Source organism: Ciconia boyciana, chromosome 3 (genome assembly GCF_034638445.1).
Source record: "Ciconia boyciana chromosome 3, ASM3463844v1, whole genome shotgun sequence".
Taxonomy (NCBI): domain Eukaryota; kingdom Metazoa; phylum Chordata; class Aves; order Ciconiiformes; family Ciconiidae; genus Ciconia; species Ciconia boyciana.
In genome coordinates, this window is record NC_132936.1 from 25,125,309 (window position 1) to 25,149,290 (window position 23,982).

At 37.9% G+C, this 23,982-nt stretch overlaps 1 protein-coding gene across 1 annotated transcript in view; it reads right to left on the reverse strand.

Annotated features, from left to right (window-relative positions):
- Positions 1 to 23,982, reverse strand: part of CSMD1 (CUB and Sushi multiple domains 1) — a 1,308,402-nt gene that overhangs the window by 515,607 nt on the left and 768,813 nt on the right. Inside the window, exon 6 of the mRNA XM_072855145.1 lies at positions 2,816 to 2,928. Coding sequence (XP_072711246.1) covers positions 2,816 to 2,928 — 113 coding nt within the window. The remainder of the gene's footprint in view (positions 1 to 2,815; positions 2,929 to 23,982) is intronic.

The following is a 23,982-nucleotide window of genomic DNA, read 5'->3' on the forward strand; positions in this document are numbered from 1 at the left end:
ACAATCACAAAAAGACAGCACAGGCTGATTTAAAGCACTGTTCCTTCTAAGCAAGAAGCTAAAGAAGAAAGCAGTCTAAGTAATGTAGGAAAGCGGAGTCCTGAATGCCCTGAGGATGTTGCCCAAGATGTAGGAACCCTGGGAAAATAGAAGAAGAATTAAAGATTCTTGGGGTTTGGTCAGACTGGTAATGCATACTTGTCTATTAGTAAAGTGAGTGTTTAATGATTACTTTAGAAAGTCTGTATATTTACTTTAACTGTCTTAAAGACAGGATGGTTCAACTACATACCAATCCCAACTAGATGTGAGCATTCTGGAATAGTCAGTTTAAACTATTGGGAATAGTTGCCCATAAGGAAAATGTTTCTCAGAGGTCTCAGTCATATAGCCTATACTACAGGATTTGCCAGGAGAACATATACAAGAATTGCGCCTGGATACAATCAGACATTAGAGGCATCCTATCACTGTCAGGGTTTTCCGCCAGAAAACAAGGTCACATGTTTCACAGATTTTTTACTTTTTTTTTCATGATAGGCTCAAATAATTATTTTACTTGAGAAAAGCACCTAAGATGGAAATATCTGTCAAAGTTGTTGAATCTTAGCAGACATAAGCTTCTGAAAACAAAAACATAAGGGACAGTCTGAGAAAGCAGGGATATTTTTGCCTGGAGAAGAGAAGGCTTGGGGAGGGGATCTTATTGGTGTGTATTAACACCTGATGAGATGAGAGGGTGTAAAGAAGATGGAGCCAGATTCTTCACAGTGATATCCATTGACAAGACATGAAGCAATAACCACAAATTGAAACACAGGAAATTCCACTTAAAAATAAGTGAAAGCTTTTTTACTGTGAGGGTAAATACTGGCATAGGTTTTCCAGAGAGGTTGTGGAGTCTCTGACCTTGGAGGTATTCAAAACCCATCTGGACATAGGCCTGGACAGCTTGCTCTAGGTGACACTTCTTTGAGAAGAGCACTGGACTAGATGAGCTCCAGGGGTCCCTTCCAACCTCTGCTATTCTGTGATTTGTGGTACTAGTATGCTTTTCTAGCTATAAATATCATTGTTACTTCTGCTTAAAATAAAATACTGACTTATTGCTTAGTTCTCAAATACACATGTAATAGAATTACTAAAGCTGTGTAATAAAAAGAAAATAATGAAACTGTTAGATTAACCATATTTTGATATCACTCTGAATTTTCATCCTATGTGTGTTTAAAGACTGTCTCCTAGTTTATAATGTTTATATCACTAACATAGGAATTTATTTAATTGCTATCGACCCTGATAAGATATGTAGCTGTGGCTCATGTAATTCAGATATGTTTGTATTTAATACAGTACATGGTATAAACCTACATTTTAAAAGGAAATTTCCATAACTGTAAGAATGTGAATTGTAATAAGATACTTCCACTTGTCATTCACAAGCAGTATTCTATATCAGTGAAGTTTACCCTTACACCCAATAGCTGACATATTATGCAGAGAAACAGATATACATCTGAAATAATGATCTCCCCAGATATTTCCCTAAAGCTTTAATTCCATGGTAAGTATTTGGCTAGAGAAAAGATAAATTGAAAAGGAACAAAAAAGTAGTTTTCAGTGTTGGTTATTCTATTCCAAACTTTCCTTTGTTATTGTGTTGATTCTTAGTTTTCTGGTGCATCAGCAAGATGAGCCCCACCGTTTTTGTGATCTCCGTTTAATAGGCTTAAGACACAGAGTTAACATAAGCAGTGTGTTTAAATTCATAGTCACCAATAGTGGTATTGTATATGCATCCTCAGTAAACTTTGTAATAATACGTTATAAGTGCAAAGGATGACAGAATACATACTCGTATTGAGTTGCCAAAATAAAATGGAATTTCACAGATTTCTTTTTTTACTAAAATTGTCAAAATCTTTTTAAAGAGAAAATAACTATATATGTTAAATGCTTTTATATGCATTACACACGTATGTCATAGTCACAAGAAACATATAGCTGTTGCAGTGTATTTGTCATTTCTAAAATGATACAGGCCCTATAGTTTCAGGAAAAAAGAAAGGTCTAAACTCATAAATTATTTGATGGTATGTGGGGTAAAATGGTTGAAACAGCTTATGTGAGCACAGAATTTAAAAGCACAGATAAATTAAGAAGCTCTTCTATTTTCAATATAACTACAGTGTCTTTGATCTTAAGTAATGATTTATGAAGTACAAAAATCAATAAAGATTCCATTCTTAAAAATTGCATTTTAATGAGTATCTAGGTGAACATAAGCAGCAATTGACAGCAACACTGACATCCTCTTGTCTTCTTTTAAAGTTGTATATGTAAATCTGTGCAGGAGAATGAAATATGATTTGTGCTATGCTAGGGATGAGTTAAATTTCCAAATGATGAACGTAGCTTCCGGATAAGAGTTAGATTTTGCGTAATAAAGGAAGACAATCTTTAGATAAGGCGATGCCTTTGTGTGGAATTGACTTTCTGCAAGTTGCATTCCAGGCATGTTTTTAAAGCAAAGATCAGACTGAATGCAAAGCAATTTATTACAGAAAAAGTGAGCAAGCAAATACATACTTAAAGTAAACTGTAATGTGAAGCACAGATACTTTTTCCAAAAGTAAATCCCTAGAGACACCTGATCACACAAGGATAACAGCTACTTAGTGTATGAGCAGTAATAGTATGAGTCAGCTCTTTACTATGTCCCTGATATTTAAACACAAATTTCTACCACCACTACTTTAGCAATGCTTAAAGGTAAAGGACTTTTTTTGCTGCACTTCTTTTATACGTTTCCTACCTTGGAACTGAGCATTAAATCCCTTTCGTCGGTGGTTGCTGTCGGACGTAAAATGGAGTCGTAACCAGTTCTTACTACTGATAACAGGAGAAGGTAGATTCATACCAGTCAACCTGGAAAAAGAAAAAAAATAATCTAATGTAAATGGTTGAAAAATTCATGTGTAAAGTACTTAAAAGAGAAGAAAAAAATCCCAGCAAAATAGCCAAAATATATTGTTGTACTGTTTACAATGTATTTGACAACAGTGATTCACTGTCATCTAATCTGAATTTATTACTAGTTTAGTAACTATTATCCTGGGAGAAATGTTTTGTTTTCCATTACAGCTAGCCATTTTATGGTCAAAACTTGTATCTCCAAATCACTTTTTTGTGAATTAAAGAAGAAAAGCAATCTTGTGCGCACATGTGTGCGCACACGTGTGTATGTATGCATGCGTGTGTCAAATCATTCAGCAAAAAATAAGCAAAGTCATTTATGACAAAATTTCATCATCTCACTCCCTGCTGTGTCAGTTACCTCACAGAAAACCAAATCTCAGATATTAAGAAAGGTTAATTAAGAGTTATGGGCACTAGTTAATGGTAAGCTTGGGTGATAAATTATTGGTACATAACTATCTTGCTAGAAATGTTTTTGTGTGTATTAACTCCTATAGATATTTAATAAAAAAGAGGAGTTTAAACATAACCGAATGCAGGCTAACTAGCTTGCATAACTATGGATATTGTGAAGAAAGGGTGCACACAAAGAATTTGTCCAACACAGGCAACAGGCTCTTGGACCACTTTGGGTCATACCATAGTCTATCATTGCATCACATCATTTGTTAATATGAACATGCTCAAGTAGTTACCACAGAGTACCTGATATGCTGTAAATTCATGTCTTAGTTTACCAGGTGGCTTTTTTTTGTATGACCATACTCCAAGTTTCAGATTTAGACTTCTTTTTTTCTTTCTGAATAACAGGAGAACTACAAGAAATGTAGTTTCTCCCTTTCAAAAATGTTGATTATTCGAAACAAAACCCAAACTGATCAATATCAGAAATTCTCAGATAAGGGATAACTTCTGTGAAGTTATGTTTGACAATACTAAAGTAGACATAATACATAATCAGAGCTAAAAAAAACCCCAAAACTGAAATAAGATTTTGTCTCTCTGAAATGAATCAGTGTAGTGATATAGATGCCTTTTTCATTGCAATATACAATTTCTGAGTTTCACTAAATATCCTAGATTACTAGGAAACCCATCATGTTAAGGAATACTGATGCTGGAGTAGTCTATTCAGAGTAATGGCTGAATCCTTTTTCTTTCTGTAATGGAATAAGACCAACATACTGAAATACAGAAATTCTTATTAGAACTTTCTTTTTTCCTTCATTAGGACATATAAACTACATCAGAGAAATTTCTGTTCTCATTTATAATCCCATTTTCTTTATCTGGCTGTTAAAAAAACAAGGAATAACAAAACTCTACTTAAAATTATTTTAACAGTTTTGTTTGAAAAAAAAAGGATAGATTGTTTAAAGGAGGATTTGTACTTTTCAAAATGTTGGGACTGGAATTTAATAGTTCTTACAGGTGTTGGTCAAAACATTAAATCCTGTACATGTTTCTACATCTCACTCAAATGAACTTTTATACTTTACATACTCTTCCATACACTCTTTAGACCATTTTAGAGCATAGTGTATTTTTAAAACTCCTTAGATCAGGCACTCTAAATATTTCTTTGAACTGGCATTTTCTATTTAAAAGCTAATTAGAATTTGGGTGTACCTATAGAAACTACTGTGATATAATTAAAAGGAAAAGAAAAAATAAAACCATATGTGGAATACCAAAAATATTTAATTTGCCAGTACCTCTTAGCTATTGACACAATATATGCTACATCTAAAAGTTTTTACTATATGTAGGCTGCAGTTCATATCACTGAACTGATAACTCATTTGTCCAAATACACAAACTTATCTCCTAGAAATAGTGCTTTGGGGGTTGGTTTTCTTTTTTAAATGAAATATACATGTATTCTATCTGGCATATCCAGAGCTCTGGATTTCAAAGTTTGCAAAATTCCTGGATGAAATATTAAATTGTTATATGAATTAAATTGTACGTTAATAAAAGAGTAAAAGAACATCATTATAAAAGCACATTCAAAGCAGATCTTTCATTAGCTACATTTCTAATAAACAACTATTTCCCAGATACACAATACACACAAATATTTTCGTATCTATGTGAACTCTACAAGGTACAGCTAAATAGTCTCAGATCTTACCATTATCCTAAGAAAGATGATAATATGAACATGACACTCAGAGAGTATTTTAAGTAACCTATTTTATCAGAATTTTAATTTATCTATCTGTATGATTTCTATTCTACTGCGTACTAGACAGGAATATGTTCTTTACCAGTAATGCTGTTTGGTTTTTAACTGAAGAAAATTAGAAAGTGAAATATGACTTAGTGGCTAATTTAGTTGTAAGGCTGGTTTGGGAAGCAAGCTTAAAAACAGTGTATGACACAGGTTTTTTTCTGTAAAGTGTTCAAAACTTCTTCACTGTAGCACACAAATTCAGAAATGCCAACAAATTCTGAATGGGGGGCTAGACTGCAATCCTGTGGCCCACACGTGTACATCAAAGGGGGTGCCCTTACATGAAGTACTTAACTCTGTGGCATTCATCATGTGTAGGTGAGACTTCCCATGGACAATGTCGGAGTTTCCAGTAATAACAGATCTAAAAGTTTGTGGATACAGTGTAAAATTGCTCCTTACATGTTAACTGACTATTTAACTGGAATTTGTGAAGGGCAGGCAACCCAAGCTGTGTGTGAAAAAGAGAGATAGACATGGTTACCACTGAAAGTGGCAGATTGCCGCCTGAATTGGTACAGCAGGCAGATCTGTAACTTACACAAAAGCTGAAGGTAGTATGAAAACCTGATTTGTTTCCTTCTTACTTATTTCTAGGTCTTATTTACCAGGGAATAGGACTCAAATATAATATCTCCATCACACAGAAAATGTCAAAATGTAACAAAAGTTTTAATAACACTACAGGTATGCTCCTTGGAGAAAAGTAAAAACCAGTACTGTCAAGAAGAGTTTGTTTCCAGTCCCACAAAGATGACTATTACATCCAATGCAAAAGATACAAAATCTGGAGCAGAGGTCCCTAAAACACGTGGTCATTCATTTTTCTGGTATACAAAATGCAGCTCCATGACCAGGGGAAGGGCTTTTAAGTAATCTATTTGAGTTCACCAAGAGAGAAACTGGACACCACTGCTCAGCTAACAAATGACAGAATGATCCCTCGCAGTCCCACAAACAACAACACAGTGCTTCTGAGGCTGCAGAAAGAGGAGGAACATTTTGTTTGAGCTTTACCTATTGAGAGGTGCATCATGTACCACAATTTCTGGCGAAGCGCCCATATGCTCTCTGTATGCTGGCGTTAGTGCAGTGTGCCTCCTCTGACTCAGTGCAGCCTTTACTGTTACAGGCTAACTTTTGATATTAATTGAGTATTTATGGAAAACAAGCAGTTTGGTTATGTCTGTACCAGCAAATGGAACAGTGGCACTTCACACCAATTCCTGCTTGAGAGTCTACACTATTAAAGGTTACAACAACAACAAATCACAGAATCATAGAATCACAGAAAGGTTTGGGTTGGAAGGGACCTTTAAAGATCATCTAGTCCAATCCTCCTGCCATGGGCAGGGACGTCTTCCACTAGATCAGGTTGCTCAAAGCCCCATCCAACCTGGCCTTGAACACTTCCAATGATGGGGCATCCGCAACTTCTTGGGGCAACCTGTTCCAGTGTCTCAGCACCCTCATCATGAAACTGTTCTGTCCATGACTGACTAGTGCTCCCTCGATCTTTCCTGGGCACAGTGTAAGCATTAGTCTAAATTACCGGGTCCCAATAGGCATTGTGAATGTGACCACCTCTTGTGAGGTGTTCAGGAAACACTAACAGGCAGGACTTAATCATGCCGTTAGGTTGCTCTGAAAGCAAAGCTGCAACTAAAGCAAACTTGTCTCTACTTCAAGTGGGCACACACAGTATTCATTCCTGTTGCATATGAATAGAAATAGAGTAATTTTAGCTCATATTAGGTATTAACTCTAAAATCAGATGAAGATTTGGAACTCCTTTATATCAGACAGAAATTATTCAGATGAGGTAAAGAACCACATTTCTTAATATCAAAGTTCTCTTTAGATATTTTAGAGTTCTCTTTAGAATTCTCTCTTGAGAATCAAAGTTCTCTTTAGATCTCTCTTTCATGCTTTGATCTTTATTGAAGATTTCTCCAATGTTGTCTAAAAAGAATATTAAAAGTCTTTCACACTTCTTTTTTAACTGAAGACATTTATTGTTTGGAGACTAATACAAAAGAAATCAAATTCTTCAGTTGTGTTTGAGTTCTGCCTCTGTTCTGAAAAGGGTAATGCTTTTCTGAAACTGGTTTTAAGGCCTAGCATGTGATAGACTGACTTGGATAGAAGAAGTGATATCTAATCTAAGTTACATTAATCAAGTTTTTCATATACACACACACATACACATGTATATATAACGGCCAAAAGAGGTGATTTTTCCCGCTGTATTCAGTGTTGGCGCAGCCTCACCTTCAGTACTGTGTGCAGTTCTGGGCCCCACAATTTAAGAAGGATGTGAAGGTCCTTGAATGCATCCAGAGGAGGGCAACAAAGCTGGTGAAAGGGCTGGAAGGCATGCCCTGTGAGGAGTGGCTAAGGACTTTGGGCTTGTCTAGTTTGGAGAAAAGGAGGCTGAGGGGTGACCTCATTGCTCTCTACAGCTTCCTGAGGAGGGGAAGTGGAGAGGGAGGTGCTGATTTCTTCTCCCTGATATCCAGTGATAGGACGCATGGGAATGGTTCAAAGCTGCACCAGGGGAGGTTTAGACTGGACATTAGGAAGCATTTCTTTACCGAGAGGGTGGTCAAACACTGGAACAGGCTTCCTAGAGAGGCACTCAACGCCCCAAGCCTGTCAGTGTTTAAGAGGCATTTGGACAATACCCTCAATAACATGCTTTAGTTTTTGGTCAGCCCGGAATTGGTCAGGCAGCTGGACTAGATGATTGTTGTAGATCCCTTCCAACTGAAATATTCTATTCTATTCTAATCTATTCTATTCTATTCTATTCTATTCTATTCTATTCTATTCTATTTATTTGGGAATTTTCTGGAAATACTTGGTCTGATTTGCAGAAGTATTAAGTTTTCATCTCTACTACTGATAGGTACTACAGCCAGGCCCTTAGCTTCTAACATCAAGGGGTTAAAATTGGTTGTCACTTGGACAAGTGACAGGTTTGAATGCTCTGTGCTAAACAGTATTTGAGGCCATGCACTGAGCGGGAATTAAATGAAACATAAAATAGCTGTTCATCCACTGAGTATCAATCATTCAGTGACCCGTGACCGAGCAATCCCATAGGAAAAAAACAAACAAACATAACATCATTTTTCAAATACAATTGTATAACGATGCATTTACCTGAGGGCTCAGGATGAAGATTGCACGGGGAATCTCAAATCTCTAATTTCTGTGTACTAGATGTTGCACTGTGCTCTATGGGACAAGGTAGACTTCCAGGGAATTCCTGTGCGTGTTGCCTGTTACAGCATCATAAAGAACTAAAAGGCCAGGTTTTGAGAGCTTTATGGTTATATTAGTATCATACTACACCTCTGCTGATGAACACTGCTTATCACAAGAAATAATGAGAAATAATTAAACCATCTCAGCTACTCTCTTTCTAGATTTGAAGGCAGCCTGGCTGTAGCAGGATCAGAGATAGCAGAGGAGGCTCTCTTACTGTTCATTATTGTGAGGAGTAAATAACCTTTTTCATGTTTTACTACTTTAAGTGATGTTTTAATTTTGATTCTTATTCCATAATTTCCTCACACAGACACTAATCTACTGTTTACACAAGTAATAAGGCATTCCATTTTCATATAATCTTGAAGGAGTAATGTTTTCCTTATGTGTAGTATGTCAGATATAGAAGCATAATGCCCTTTGAAGTCTCTATTGCATTATCAACAGGTTGTGTTAGGTTTTATTAAAATTATTACTAACAGGTTTGTCACTAAAGTATTTTTTCTCTAGGTAAAATTTTCCAGTAGTTATAAAATCTTGTTTGACTCAAATTCAGGTATAGCATCACTCCTCCACATTTAATTAAGAGAATTATCTAGAGAAAAAGAACAATTTTGGTTTTGATTGTGGATTTGCTAAGAAAAGAAAGTAATTAACGTTTTTGTTGGAACAAAACCCCCAAAAATTTGTTTGCTTTATAGGATTCCTGACATTGTTTTGACTATAAACGAAAAATAATCTATACTTATCATAGAAAACTATTGATACTTCACTTTCGTGAAACTGAAAATGCAGGAAAGAATTAAAATACATGAAATCCATGGGGTTTGGAGGTTTTTTTGTCGATTCATTCAATTTTGCTATTTTCTCTATTTTGTGTTCTGCCAAACATCTATATGTGGTTGAATTAACATTATTTGTTCCAAAATATAGTAAAATAATAAATAAAATTGATTGAATCAAGTGTAAACAAAATAAAATGAGATTTGAAAATACAAGCCATATAAGGACTAGCTCAAACTAAAAAAATACAGAGAAGCTTTCCAACAAAACTCATTATGCATCAGTTTTGAATAGTTCTGCTATTTCTATATTCATCTTACCACAAAAGTATTTCTATTTTTAATGATTTTTTTATTTTTTAATTTTGGAAATATTGTAGAACATTTACTGATTTTCCATAACAGGTCTCTGGGTTAGGAGCTGAAGAGAGAAAACTGTACCCTAATTTTCAGTTTGGAACTAACTTCCATTTTGAAATCCTCTCAGCTAAAATATTTATATGAGCATCCATGCAGATACATGTCAAAATGAGAATTTCCAAGCTCCATCATCCCTTTCTACTCAACAAAATCACAGGAAGTAGTTTACAAAGGGGGGAAGTATGATGGCTGCAGCAAATACATGAAGACAATATCTGTGCGTATATATATTATCTCTATGTGTATTATATATTTTCTATATGTATGTATAGAAATATCTATATTTGATACAGATATATTAAAAAAGGATGTTAGAGGTCTATTACCTCAAACACATTGTAACACCAGGATAGCTGAGTCTGTAAATGGTATCAACCAAGAGCAAGTAATGAGCTGCATTTGTCCTATGTTTGTAAATGTACAGCTTTATAAGCTGCGTTAGAGGGCATATATGACACTGAAACATGCATACTGTGGCTGCAGTTTCACATAGAGATGAGGTGCTCTAAGAAGTGGTTGCTGCCTAAAAGAAGCATGAAGTTCTCTTCTGTTCTTCCTCCTCCTGCATATACTACTCCTTCCTCAATCCTTTGCTTCTGTATTGACCTTCCTCATGTGTATCAACTTTGATTCTTGCTGGAATTTCTGTGATCCAATTTAATTCATTAAAATTGCAGAAAAATATCCAGGTTTTTTCCCCCCCTCCAGCTGGTACATCTGTGTGCCATTTTAGTGAATTAAACTGCTCATGGAAAAGAGAAATAGGAGTCAGAGCTGGCACAAATTCAGTGTCAGGAGCACAGGAAAGTAAAGTCAAATGGAGACTCATTGCATGTTGTGGAGCTGGAGCTGCAGGTCACCACTGGGGGAAGGAAGAATTTATAGCTAAATATAAGTTAGAGGACAACTCAACAAAATATAAGAGAGGACAGCTGGTCTAACAACAAAACTATTTGCATTACCAATGAAGTGAAACAATACTTATTTTGCTTGATAAGAGAGGCCAGACTATCTCCTAGATAAGAACTAAATATAACAGTTTCACAGAAAAAGTTTAAATTGTCTCTTCTTCATGTGGAAATTGAAATAAGAGACTATTTATAACAGCTAACATAATCTACCAGGAAAGGGGTCAGAAGTGGGGAGAGGGAGAGGGAGGGAGAAGGGGAGAAAATGTTTCTCATTTTCTCATTATAAGTAATTAGATCAAGCATGATTTTTCTCTCCATTCTTCATCTCTTACCATAACCATGTGTAAATCATTGTTTATTCTGGATGCTGTGAATAAATATATTCATTTGCATTTTACCTTAATATTGCTTGGGATAAGAATGAATTCAAATGAGTGGATGTTTTTGGGTGAGCTCTTTTTCACCCTAACGCTATAAAGACATAGGAGCACCTTAGCAAGTCTTACAGCACCCCTAGATAATCTCCTGAGAATTGTTCAGGTTAACAGGGTATGTCCCTGGGAAGCTGAATGAGACTGACAGAGCTGCTTTCAGGTGAGTTACAAAAACTGATGACTAAGAGTAATCCAGAAGGCTCTTGCTGTACAGGAAAAATTTGGAAAAACACCTTTAGTCCTGAGGGACCACAAGGAGTGTGCCACAGAATTTTATATTAAAATATTTTTGTCAGTCTGGGTCTAAGAAAATATCTTGAATGAAACCAAAAATTGATGAGTATAAAAAGGATGGGAAAAAGGAAAACAAATATAGATGAATAAGGGAATAAACCCAATAATAAAGTCTTGATGAGGGATTGTAAATTTCAATGATTCAGACTGTTTTAATTGAGTAGTCTAAGAATTCTACATTTTTGTTTGCTCAGTTTTCCTACATATTGAGATCAGAAGGTTTAAACATTAATAGATTAGAACATGCTGTGAAAGGTGCTCTTCAAAATGAAATAACCAAACATTAAATAAAAGACTATGTTCCATAATCATGTTATATGGAGCCACTGTGAAGTTATTACATTCATTAAGCTCATTACTAAGTTCTTGTATTATAAACAAACATTGCCCGGTAAACATTTTGGATATATGTTTCATATGGAATGATTAAAAAGAGAAAAGTAAGAAGACTACTTTGCCTGGGACAATGAATTTTGAAAATTTGTTTATGTTATTACAGAACATTTTCAAAGTCTGGTAAAATGTTACTCATTCCCTTCATTCCCTTCTCATGGCACTTATTAACTGTTACATTGAAACATGCTGATGACTGATCTATTTAAAACAAAATTATTATAATTTAATATAAAATTATTTCATGTTATATGTTTTTTCCATTAAACAAATAAAGTTTTAAGTGACAAGGCCATAGTCAGATAGCTTAAAATGGAAATTTAAGCAGAAATTGGATATATTTTTCCAAAAATGATTCAAACTATACTCTCCCAAGACATAGCTTAAGTTTGTCATGTTGTTGAGCAGAAGTTCACATGCATGCTCAGAAGCACTTTGGCCTGGTGAAATGAAGAGAAAAAGATGGCCTTCATCTTATTTAATTTCAGCTGTTGGCAGTGCAGTGGTCTCCATCTGGGCTAGGCTCCCTCTATAGTCAATGGAGAGGAATAAGTATTTTGGGAGTGCATATCATCTGAGGTATTTTAGACTTCCACATTAGTTTGAGATGAATCTTACCTTAGAAATGTGAGAGCGAGGGTGACGAGATCAGTAAATATCAACACCTGAGCATCATCCAAGCTGTATAAATGCTATTATAATTCAGCTCATGGAACATGACATAACTCAGAACTTTATTTTCTGAAGACAACCCTCTTCGCACTCTCTCTCTAATTATTCTGATTTTGTGCACAAAAGTCTCCAGCCTCTATTGTGTATTTGGTTGTACCTCATGCTAGACATTATACTTGTACATACTTTGTGTTTGGCTGGAAGTTGAAGGCAAAGGCAACATTTTTAATTTTTTTTTAACTAGTGTTTGGAAAAGACCTTTATTAAGAACATCTTGGTTTATTGATTCAACAGTGTTAGCAAATATTTTTCTTGATTATTGCTCTGATATTTGACAAACATCATAGGGACAATATTCCATGGCACTCTGGATAGAATATTCTTCCTCTGGAAGATTATTACTGCTCTCAAGCTGATGAATAAAAACCAATAATTCCTTATACGTCTAATTTTTTTCTGATATACGGCTTTCATTGTCCAGCAAAAGTGGAACATTAAGTTCTAGGACACAGCAATCAATTAGATTTTATTGTTCAATACAGTGATATTCAACCCAGGCCTTGAGTACTGCAAGCCACTCTTCCATAGCTTTGCAAGGAGTTCTTCTGTCCAGAGCCAGGGAAGATAAGTGTAGGGCCCTAAAGTTAATATGGCAGCTGTCCTGAAGGGAAATGAAAATTTAAAACAAGCTTACAATTGAACAAATATAAAACTAAATTGCAGGCTTTTTTGTTGCTACGAATATATAGTAATTGAGCACTTCAGAGATAAAATTCTGCTTTAAAAATTCTTTCCTACTTGAGTGTAATTATTAATAGCTGCAATGATAAAATATAGATCTTACAGCACACATAATATTCTGTTTAGGAGCATTGCAGCTACAGTGATTTACTGCCATTATCCAGATGGACATTTTTGCTAACATTCTGAAAACTGTAAATTTTTTACTGTGTTCATTTTAATCCCTTTACAAATTCTCTGGTGTCCCATATATAGGAAATTTTAATTTCTTCAATAAAAATTAGAAAATGCTAATCTAAAAAGTAGTTGCCTTTTTTTTTTCTGTATCTTTCAGTTATTATGGGCTTTTAGTATAGGATTAAGATCTAACAAGATACATTCCCAAAAGCAGATGTATAAATCAATGTTCAGTAATCATCAATCTTTTCATGAAGTATTTATTACTGCCAATGCAAATGTCACTTTTCATGCACATGCTAATCTCCTAGGCTTGTTTATTTTTAATCACAACAGCTAAGGAAAATACAAACATGCAGAGATACTTTTTTGTATTTTTCAGACATAGCTGTTGTGAAAAACTCATTTAAATGGTATAAAAATAATACGTATTGCAGATAGGATGAGAATTTTTAAGTACAGCAGGTACCTACTATACTTCTGTGCTGAAAAAGTCTATTCTCTAACACTCTATAATGTCTTTTCATTTGTAGTTGCTATTTTAATATTTTCAAAATAAATTAAAATGAATATACAAATATAATGAATTGCAAAATGTTTTTCCATTCAGTGCAACTAATTTAATTTAACTACTTTAGTAACTGCTCTCCGTTATGTATTTTATATTGGCTGAGTTGTTCCTTTTCCTTGAATGAAAGATTTTAGGTGTCCCATTTGACTTTGTTATAAAATAACTAATGGAAAACAGAAATCAAGGAAAAAAACTAGTTAAAAAAAGTCATTGGAAGGGATACTTAATCATTTAATTTTTTTTCTTAGATTTTCATTTGCAGAAGTCACATTGTCTCTTCTGACTAAGAAAAAACCCCACAGTTTTTGGTATTTAAAAAGCTCAGTCCATATATGGGGACATTTAGTAACAGTCTTTAAAGGATAAATGTAAGAATATTTTTAAGACCTCTTCTAGACTGTGCCTATCCGCAGTGACTATGGGGAATGAGTTTACGATCAATCTATCTGACATGTTGGATAATAAAAAAGAAGAAAAATCTCGTGATTGTTTCTCTGTCTTCTTTTATGATCCTCTATTATGGATCTCTCAGACCATAAATCAATGAAATCCTGTTATCTTACAATAGAATTAAACAATATCTGGTAAAAAAACATAAGTCATTGATTCCTAGCTGCAGACTGGAGGGGGCAGGAGGTGCTAATAGACAGCATTTCAGGCCTTCCAAGGACACAACTGTATACAGTTTAACTTATTTTCTGAAAAAAATGGTACATTTACTTTTAAAAACTTTATGAGTCTACATTTCTGTTTCATAACAGTCTCTCACAAAACATATGTATTTTTTAAACACCTGTCTTAGATTTATGGAGTTTACTAAGATTCCATGAAAAAAACCAAAACTCATCTAATGAAAATAGAGGATAAAATTACCAGGATAAGAAAATTTCATAAATATTATTCAGTCTCTATGTATATAATAAGATACATTAACTGAACTGTGCACTGTGACATTTTGTAATACCACAATGTAATATACCTAGCATGTTTTTGTCCATCAGTGAAGTATTATGTTTTGCTTACATATTATGCACTTTCATTTTCCCATAAATATGTTTACATTTCCTAGAGCTTCCAAACAATAAGTGATAGGTCTAACAACTAAATATCTTTATGGCAGAGTATGAAAAGAGCTCATTACTAAAAAGACCCTACATTCAAGTGTCACAGATAGCCCAAGGCATGGGAGTCCATCTGACTTTGTACCTCCTTGAATATGAAGAGCCTGACTCAGAGATGTCTCCTGGAAACTAGACATATGCTAGGTCTCAGCATTTCACTTCATATGCCTAACTTATAAATCGGAATAAAGTGATCTGATCCAGCTCTAGGGTCTTACCTACAGCTGAGAGTAGAAAAAAAAACTTCAGGAGTCTTTGTCCTTTCAGAATCCAGTGTGCTTTGCTGAGAATTGGTATATAAAAGACAATGGAGAAAGCAGTAGCAGCTAACTTTATGCATAACCATCTAGAGATTATAAAAAGGACAACTGGAATCCTCCTCAACCTACAGTTCTTAAACAATTTCCAAAGGCTACAGGATGTCTTGCTCACCAGGGTATGGGAAGCCATGGGAGTGAACAGAAAAATGAGGTACTATACAACCAAAATGCAGAAATCGTGTCCCATATGGAGAGCAGAGAAGAGAGATCCTTGATCTGTATCCAAAATATATTAAGTCAGTAAGGCTGAAAGATAAGAAGAATTTCAGTTGTTTCCTATGTTCCTCATACATCTTTCTTTGAATATTAGATAAAAACCAGAAACAAATATATCAGCAAATAGGAAACAGAACTCTTTCTATTGCTCACTATCCACAATACTTGCAGTAACTTTTTGTGAGGGCCGCTGCCACATACTCTTTTCCACACCACTTCAAGCCAACTTTTTAGACAGTATGTTCTCCCACATAGAATTATAGAATCGTCTAGGTTGGAAAAGACCTTTAAGAACATCAAGTCCAACCGTTAACTTAGCACTGCCAAGTCCACCACTAAACCATGTCCCTAAGCACCACATCTACACATCTTTTAAATACCTCCAGGGATGGTGGCTCAACCACTTCCCTGGGCAGCCTGTTCCAATGCTTGACAACACTTTCAGTGAAGTAAAATTTCCTAATAACCAATCTAAACCTCCCCTGGTGCAACTTGAGGCCATTTCCTCTTGTCCTGTCACTTGTTACCTGGGAGAAGACACCGGCACCCGCCTCGCTACAACCTCCTTTCAGGTAGTTGTAGAGAGTGATAAGGTCTCCCCTCAGCCTCTGCTTCTCCAGACTAAACAACCCCAGTTCCCTCAGCTGCTCCTCATAAGACTTGTTCTCCAGACCCTTCACCATCTTCATTGCTCTTCTCTGGACACACTCCAGCACCTCAATGTCCTTCTTGTAGTTAGGGGCCCCAAACTGAACACAGTATTCCAGGTTGGGCCTCACCAGTGCCGAGTACAGGGGGACAATCACTTCCCTACTCCTGCTGGCCACACTATTTCTGATACAAGCCAGGATGCTATTGGCTTTCTTGGCCACCTGGGCACACTGCTGGCTGGCTGTTGACCAACACTCCAAGGTCCTTTTCCGCCAGGCAGCTTTCCAGCCACTCTTCCCCAAGCCTGTAGCATTGCATGGGGTTGTTGTGGCCCAAGTGCAGGACCCAGAACATAGCCTTGTTGAACCTCATACAGTTGGCCTCGGCCCATCAACCCAGCCTGTCCAGATCCCTCTGTAGAGCCTTCCTACCCTCAAGCAGATCAGCACTCCTGCCCAGCTTGGTGTCATCTGCAAACTTACTGAGGGTACACTCGATCCCGTCATCCAGATCATTAATAAAGATATGAAACAGAACTAGCCCCAATACTGAGCCCTGGGGAACACCACTTGTGACCAGCTGCCAACTGGATTTAACTCCATTCACCACAGCTCTTTGGGCCTTGCCTTCCAGCCAGTTTTTTACCCAGAGAAGCGTACACCCATCCAAGCCGTGAGCAGCCAGTTTCTCCAGGAGAATGCTGTGGGAAATGGTGTCAAAGGCTTTACTAAAGTCTAGGTAGACAACATCCACAGCCTTTCCCTCACCCACTAAGCAGGTCACCTGGTCATAGAAGGAGATCTGGTTGGTCAAGCAGGACCTGCCTTCCATAAACCCATGCTGACTGGGCCTGATCACCTTGTTCTCCTGTACGTGCCACATGATGGCACTCAAGATGAGCTGCTCCATAGCCTTCCCAGCGTCGAGGTCAGACTGACAGGCCTCTAGCTCCCCAGATCCTCCTTCCAGCCCTTCCTGTAGATGGGCGTCACATTTGCTAACCTCCAGTCAACTGGGACCTCCTCAGTTAGCCAGGACTGCTGGTAAAGGATTGAAAGTGGCTTGGTGAGCACTTCTGCCAGCTCCCTCAGTACCCTTGGGTGGATCCCATCCAGCCCCATAGACTTGTGTGTGTCTAAGTGGTGTAGCAGGTCGCTAATCATTTCCCCTTGGATTATGGGGGCTTCATTTTTCTCCCTGTCCCTGTCTTCCAGCTCAGGAGGCTGGGTACCCAAAGAACAACTGGTCTTACTATTACAGACTAAGGCAAAGAAGGCATTAAGTACCTCAGCCTTTTCCTCATCCTTTGTCACTATGTTTCCTCCCACATCCAATAAATGATGGAGATTCTCCTTAGCCCTCCTTTTGTTGCTAATGTATTTATAGAAACATTTTTAATTGTCTTTTACTGCAGTAGCCAGATTAAGTTATAGTTGGGTTTTGGTCCTTCTAATTTTCTCCCTGCATAACCTCACAACATCCTTGTAGTGCTCCTGAGTTGCCTGCCCCTTCTTCGAAAGGTCATAAACTCTCCTTTATTTCCTGAGTTCCAGCCAAAGCTCTCTGTTCAGCCAGGCCCATATTCTTCCCTGCTGGCTCATCTTTCGGCCCATTGGGACGGCCTGCTCCTGCGCCTTTAAGATTTCCTTCTTGAAGAATGTCCAGCCTTCCTGGACTCCTTTGCCCTTCAGGACTGCCTCCCAAGGGACTCTGTTAACCAGGCTCCTAAACAGGCCAAAGTCTGCCCTCTGGAAGTCCAAGGTAGCAGTTCTGCTGACCCCCCTCCTTACTTCTCCAAGAATTGAAAACCCTGTCATTTTGTGATTGCTATGCCCAAGATGGCCTCCAACTGTCACATCACCCACAAGTCCTTCTCTGTTCACAAACAACAGGTCCAGTGGGGCACCTTCCCTAGTTGGCTCACTCACCAGCTGTGTCAGGAAGTTATCTGCCACACATCGCAGGAACGTCCTAGACTGTTTCCTTTCTGTTGTATTGTATTTCCAGCAGACATCTGGTAAGTTGAAGTCCCCCACAAGAACAAGGGCTAGTGATTGTGAGACCTCTCCTAGCTGCTTATAGAATAGTTCATCTGCCTCTTCATCCTGCTTGGGTGGTCTATAGCAGACTCCCACCATGATATCTGCCTTGTTGGCCTTCCCTCCGGTTCTTACCCATAAACACTCAACCCTATTGTCACCATTGTTAAGCTCTAGAAAATCAATACACTCCCTAACATACAGGGCTACCCCACCGCCTGTCCTTCCTTGCCTGTCCCTTCTGAAGAGTTTATAGCCATCCATTGCAGCACTCCAGTTGTGCGAGTCATCCCACCATGTTTCCATGATGGCAACTATATTATAGTTTTCCTGCTGCACTATGGCTTCCAGCTCCTCCTGTTTGTTGCCCATGCTGCATGCATTACTGTAGCTTCACTTCAGCTGGGCTATTGATCCTGCCACCTTTGCGGGAGAAGAAGCCCTAATTCCTACATGACCATTCTCAGATGCTTCCATGGTATCTAACACATCCATAACCCTTACGTCTTTGCTGCCATATGAATTTCCATCCCCTACCTCCACTGAGACGGCAGACCAAAGGACCTCGCTAGCACACTGTCCCTCAAACATTGGCATGCTGCCCCCAGGCTTATCTCTACGGAGCCTGGTTTTATCCCTTTCCCCCTTCAAATCTAGTTCCAAGCTCTTTCAATAAGCCCTGCTAACTCCTGTGCAAAGGTCCTTTTCCCCCTTTGAGACAGGTGTGCCCCATCTGTCACCCAGCAGGCCTGGTGTCATATAGATTGACTCATGATCAAAACCCCAAAATTCTGCTGGTGACACCAGTCTCAGAGCCAGGTATTGATCTGCTGGCTCATCCTGTTTCTTCCCTCATCATTCCCTGCAACTGGAAGGATAGAGGAGAACACTACTTGTGCTCCTGATCCCTTAACCAGTCATCCCAAGGCCCTGAAGTCTCTCTTGATTGCCCTTGGACTTCTTGTTGCAACTTCATTGCTGCCTACCTGAAAAATCAGTAATGGATAGTAATCTGAGGGCCGTACCAGGGTAGGAAGTTTTCTCTTCGCATCTTTAACCCAGGCCCCAGGGAGGCAGCAGACTTCTCTAAGAAGTGGGTCTGGTCTGCATATTGGGCCTTCTGTTCCCTTCAGAAGGGAGTCTCCTATGACAATGACCCACTTTTTTTCTTTATGGAAGCAGTTCTGACGCAGGGCATAGGCCAACTTAACCTCGGTGACAGCTCCAGCCTAGATGAACCATCGTCCTCATTATTGTTCGGTTCCACTTGCAGAGCCTCATACCTATTATGCAGGGCCATCTGGGAAGGTGGGGTAGTCACAGAAGAGATGCACCTGCTGCACTGGGCAGGAACTCATCGCCATTGCCCCCTATCCCTTAAGTCACTGTGTTCAGCCAGGCGGAGAGAGGATAGCGAATCCTCTGTATCATGTGTCCTGTCTGCCTGTTGGGCCTGTCTCAGGGAAGGGAGGGTGTGATTCCAGTAGCATATCTCTCTCACTCTCCCTGATACTCCCCAACCTACTCACCTCCTCCCGCAGCTCTGTCACTAAGCAGAGGAGTTCCTCTACCTGGGCACACCTCCCACAGGTGTGCTCACTGCTGCCGGCACTGGCATAAGAGTGGGCACACCCTGCGGCCCGACACCTGCCTGGCAGCATGTTCCCCCTGGACCTCGCTCTGGGAAGCTGTGTCAGTCGTGGTGGGTGCAGAGCTTGGAGAGGCCATGGCTTTCTGCCAGGTCGATGCTATTGCTCCCTGTTTGAGCTGGCAGAGCTCCTGTGCCCTTCTGAGCGAACCGCCGCACAAACTGCTGCGCCACGCCCTGTTTGACCACCCTGTTCATGGCACTCCTGGTCCTTAGTGCTCCCTAAGGGTTTCTTGGGGGGGAGGGCGGGGGGCGAGGCTTGGCCACCGTTGTTCTTGGCCCCACCCAGGTACCGGCAGCCACTGTTGCGCGAGCTGTGGGCTCCTGGCAGGTCTCTCAGCTCCCCCTGAGGTTCTCCCTGTTCGGGAAACCCCCCTGTCCTGTGCACCGTGCTAGAGCACTCCTCTGTGGATCCTAACAGCACCAGAGCTGCTCGACTTGGCGACACAGAATCATACTGTCGTAATATTTAAGGAAGTACTAGTCATTATCTCTTCACTGTAGCAAGATGCCTCAGGGGTTTAATTCCTGTTACCCTTTTCTTTTAAAACATGTACTGATACTAGATACCCATCATCTACTACATCATAAGAACTTCAGTATAGAATAATTTCCTGAATAATCTATTCCTTACCTATTTTGGGGAAAATTGTATACACATACATGTATGTATTTATAAAATTCTACCATCTTATTTTGACAGCACAGGAAGAAATCCTTTCCAGTCTAAAAGAAGCCAGCATCTTGCCTAGTTCTCGCAGAAATTATAAAGCCATAATACCCCAGCTGTGCTCAGTGATCCTCTGACACCCCTAGCCTGAATCAAGTCTGTCAGGCTTGTGCTACAGATATGTGCATGCACATCCACTTTTCTAAATGAAAAATCGACGTATTATATTTTAAAAATTACTTTATTCCTCTTCTCCAGGAGTAACACAATCCCATGACTAACCAATCATAGTGCAAGAGCCTGACTGACAGCTGTGAACAAGCACTATGCTCAGTAGGATTGGTCTACAGCACAGAACAGCATTAGTCTCAGTCATCACATCACTCAACAGTTTGAAACAATCTTTTAACATTACATTATCCCTTATTTTTGTATTATATACTATCCCGTGCTGCCAAGACCTACTGAGTATGGGGACTATTTGTATATTCTGCATAAAATTTCTGTATCTCTGTGTTTCTGCATATGTGTATATTCCTGTCTCCTTCCTATTTGCATTCAGCAGCACACATCATAACCAATGTGGTTCACTCTTTCCAGTCGGCAGTGTCTTACTTTGAATGTAGATTGATACATATATCACACAGTATGAATCCAGTTTTTTACCAAAATACTGTGTCACTGCTTATAACAGCGTTAAAAGGAGTTTTTTTCGTATTACCCAATATTACCATATATAACAATATTACCACCTCGCCTGGATTTAGCAGTGCCTTGAAGACAAGCCATCTTTCATGTCAAGTTGCTGTCAGGACTATCCAGAAGACACCTCATGATCTGAGGAGGACTTAGACAAAAACTTGGGGAGAAAAGGTACTATAACTGACTACCAACCAATTTGGAACTGATTGAGGGTTTTGCATTACTTAAACAAAAAAAGATAAATCTCAAGTGAAATCAGTTCCCCAGTTTTCACTGGCATGTGTAAGACACATTATACATCGTACTGTAACATTATATAACATCTGTCATAATTTTTTTGTATTAAATATAAGTAATTCCAAAATTTTGACAATTTTTATTTTGTCCTCATTCTTGTAGAAGTTCAATGAGAATGAGAAAGCCTGAGCTAGTTTGATGAGTACAAGGAATGCTCATATTGCCACAGTCAAGCTATTATTTATTCTGATTTATCAGTTCTTTATAATTATGTGTATCATCTCTGAAAGTGTCTTCATGTAGTACATGTGGAACTCATTGCTAAAAGATGTGATGGAAGCCAAAAGCCATAAATATTTATAAAGAACTAGTGAAGGACAGTCCATCAGCAGTTTTTAACTGTGATAGCTGGATGAACCTTTCAGTTCAGGAATGATGGCTGTTAAAAGCTGTGAGGGTAAAGGTGGGAAAAACTTGTCTCTGTATTTCCTATTGTTTATATCCATTTCATAAACATCTGCTAGTGGCCATTCTAAGAAACAAGCTAGTTAAAACTGTGCTCTGACCCAATATGTTTATGAGACTCTCTCTCTAGCTAGCAAATAACTTTGAGTTTGTCATACAATATTGTCTCTTCCACTTTCTGTCAGCTGAGATTTAATTCCATCTAAATTCAAATCTTGCTTTTCAGTACATTTGAAAAGAAAAATAAAAAAACAAAAGCAAAAGCAAAACAAAAATCCCAAATGCTATACATTGAAACTGAATTTAATTGGCATATCTGTTCAATATTGTCCTATTTTAACTCTTAATTATCTCATAATCATGTAATTTATCTTTTAACTCTTTTCTTTTAGAAACTTGCTATGTGAAAGATCGTCTTTCTTCCTGTGGAAGAAATACAATTAGTATAAAAGTGTTCTGTATCAAAAATGACTCACATATTTAACTCCCTCCTAATGGAAACATTAACCTACTTTTAGACCATGATATACTATCTTAGTATTAGACCCTTATGATTATATTTAAGGAAAAAATAGAGACTTCATTAAAATAATAAATGTCTCAATTGAGCCTTTCTTGATAAAGCTACTGCAAATATTAGTATATTTCCAGGTGCATTTCTATGTTTAATATGGGAATGTCAAGAAACAGCCCAATCTTTATCTGACTGAAAAGACTAGGCAACTTCAGATGAGTTTTTATGGACTGATTAGTAAGAAATGAGGATTCAGTTCTGAAAATCCTTGATCTGTACTGAATTCCCAATAAAGTCTATAGGAAGTCCACATGCAGTGAGCTTGCAACATTAGCTTTATCTGGCATTAGGAGTTTCTTCACGTTTATAAAACGGACTAGAAAATGTTTCTGTCTGAGAACACTGAAAATAGAACTTTTTGTGTATTATGTTTTAGTATTCTATCTGTTCACTGTGTAATACGATGTGGTTGCTGAGATACTGACTCTTAGAATCTTTGAAAGGCATATCAGTTTGTATCTTCATGTGGACATAGTTTCAGAATTTGGGTAGTGGAATTTGAAAATTCAAGTGTGATCAGCAAATATACTACTTGGATGAAACATTGGCTTGACTGCAGCCAAGCAATGATAATATTAACACAAGCAAACAGCCATCTTACTATCTTCATGTGGTAACATTAAAAGCAAACAAACAAGTAAACCAACCCACCATGTAGGTATAGCCCTAAATACATGTCCAAACTGTGACCTTAGTATTTCTAAAATGTAGGTTTTCCCTTGGGATGGAAGCTTTCTGCAGCTCTATCACTTTTTTCCTAAGGATGTTAAGCACCAAGTTAGACAAATAACACTGTATTTACTCAATTCAGTGATGGTATTTGTTTCATTGATACTCTCAAGTAGTAAAATCATCCTTGCTAGGTTTTGTTGGTATTTGGATTAACCTTTAAGTTTAAAGCTTTTCCTGCCAATTCTAAAATGTATCTTGATATAGAGCTAAGGCAAATGTTTACATCCTTAGTATATCTTGCCAAGCAAGTTGACTTATCTACATTTTTAACATGCTGTCCTTACATTGACCATATTATTTTGTACTTACAGTTGTATCATTAAGTAAAAGCCTCTGACATGTTGTTTAGGCTATTTTTAAGTGGCAAAAAGTAACTTTATTTCCAACTGAACCACAAAGTTTTCCCCCAGTAATAAAGGTAGTAAGGAACAATGCAATTTTCTGGTAATGTATTCCTAACTATTTTTTTCCCCCTGTTTGTCTGTACACAGCAATTTAAGATACTTGTTATAAGCAAACAGAAAACCTTGGTGTTCCCCCACAAATACTATTAGGTAATTACCAGAAAATAACTTTAAACAAGAAGTACCATGCAACCACTATACCTAAAAGGAATTGACATTTAGGTACCCCAGCTTCACAAAACTTGTCTCCTTTCTCTGAAATTATAATGTAATGAAATACAGTTTCTGGGCTGTACCAGCAGTATAATGTAACAAAGAGT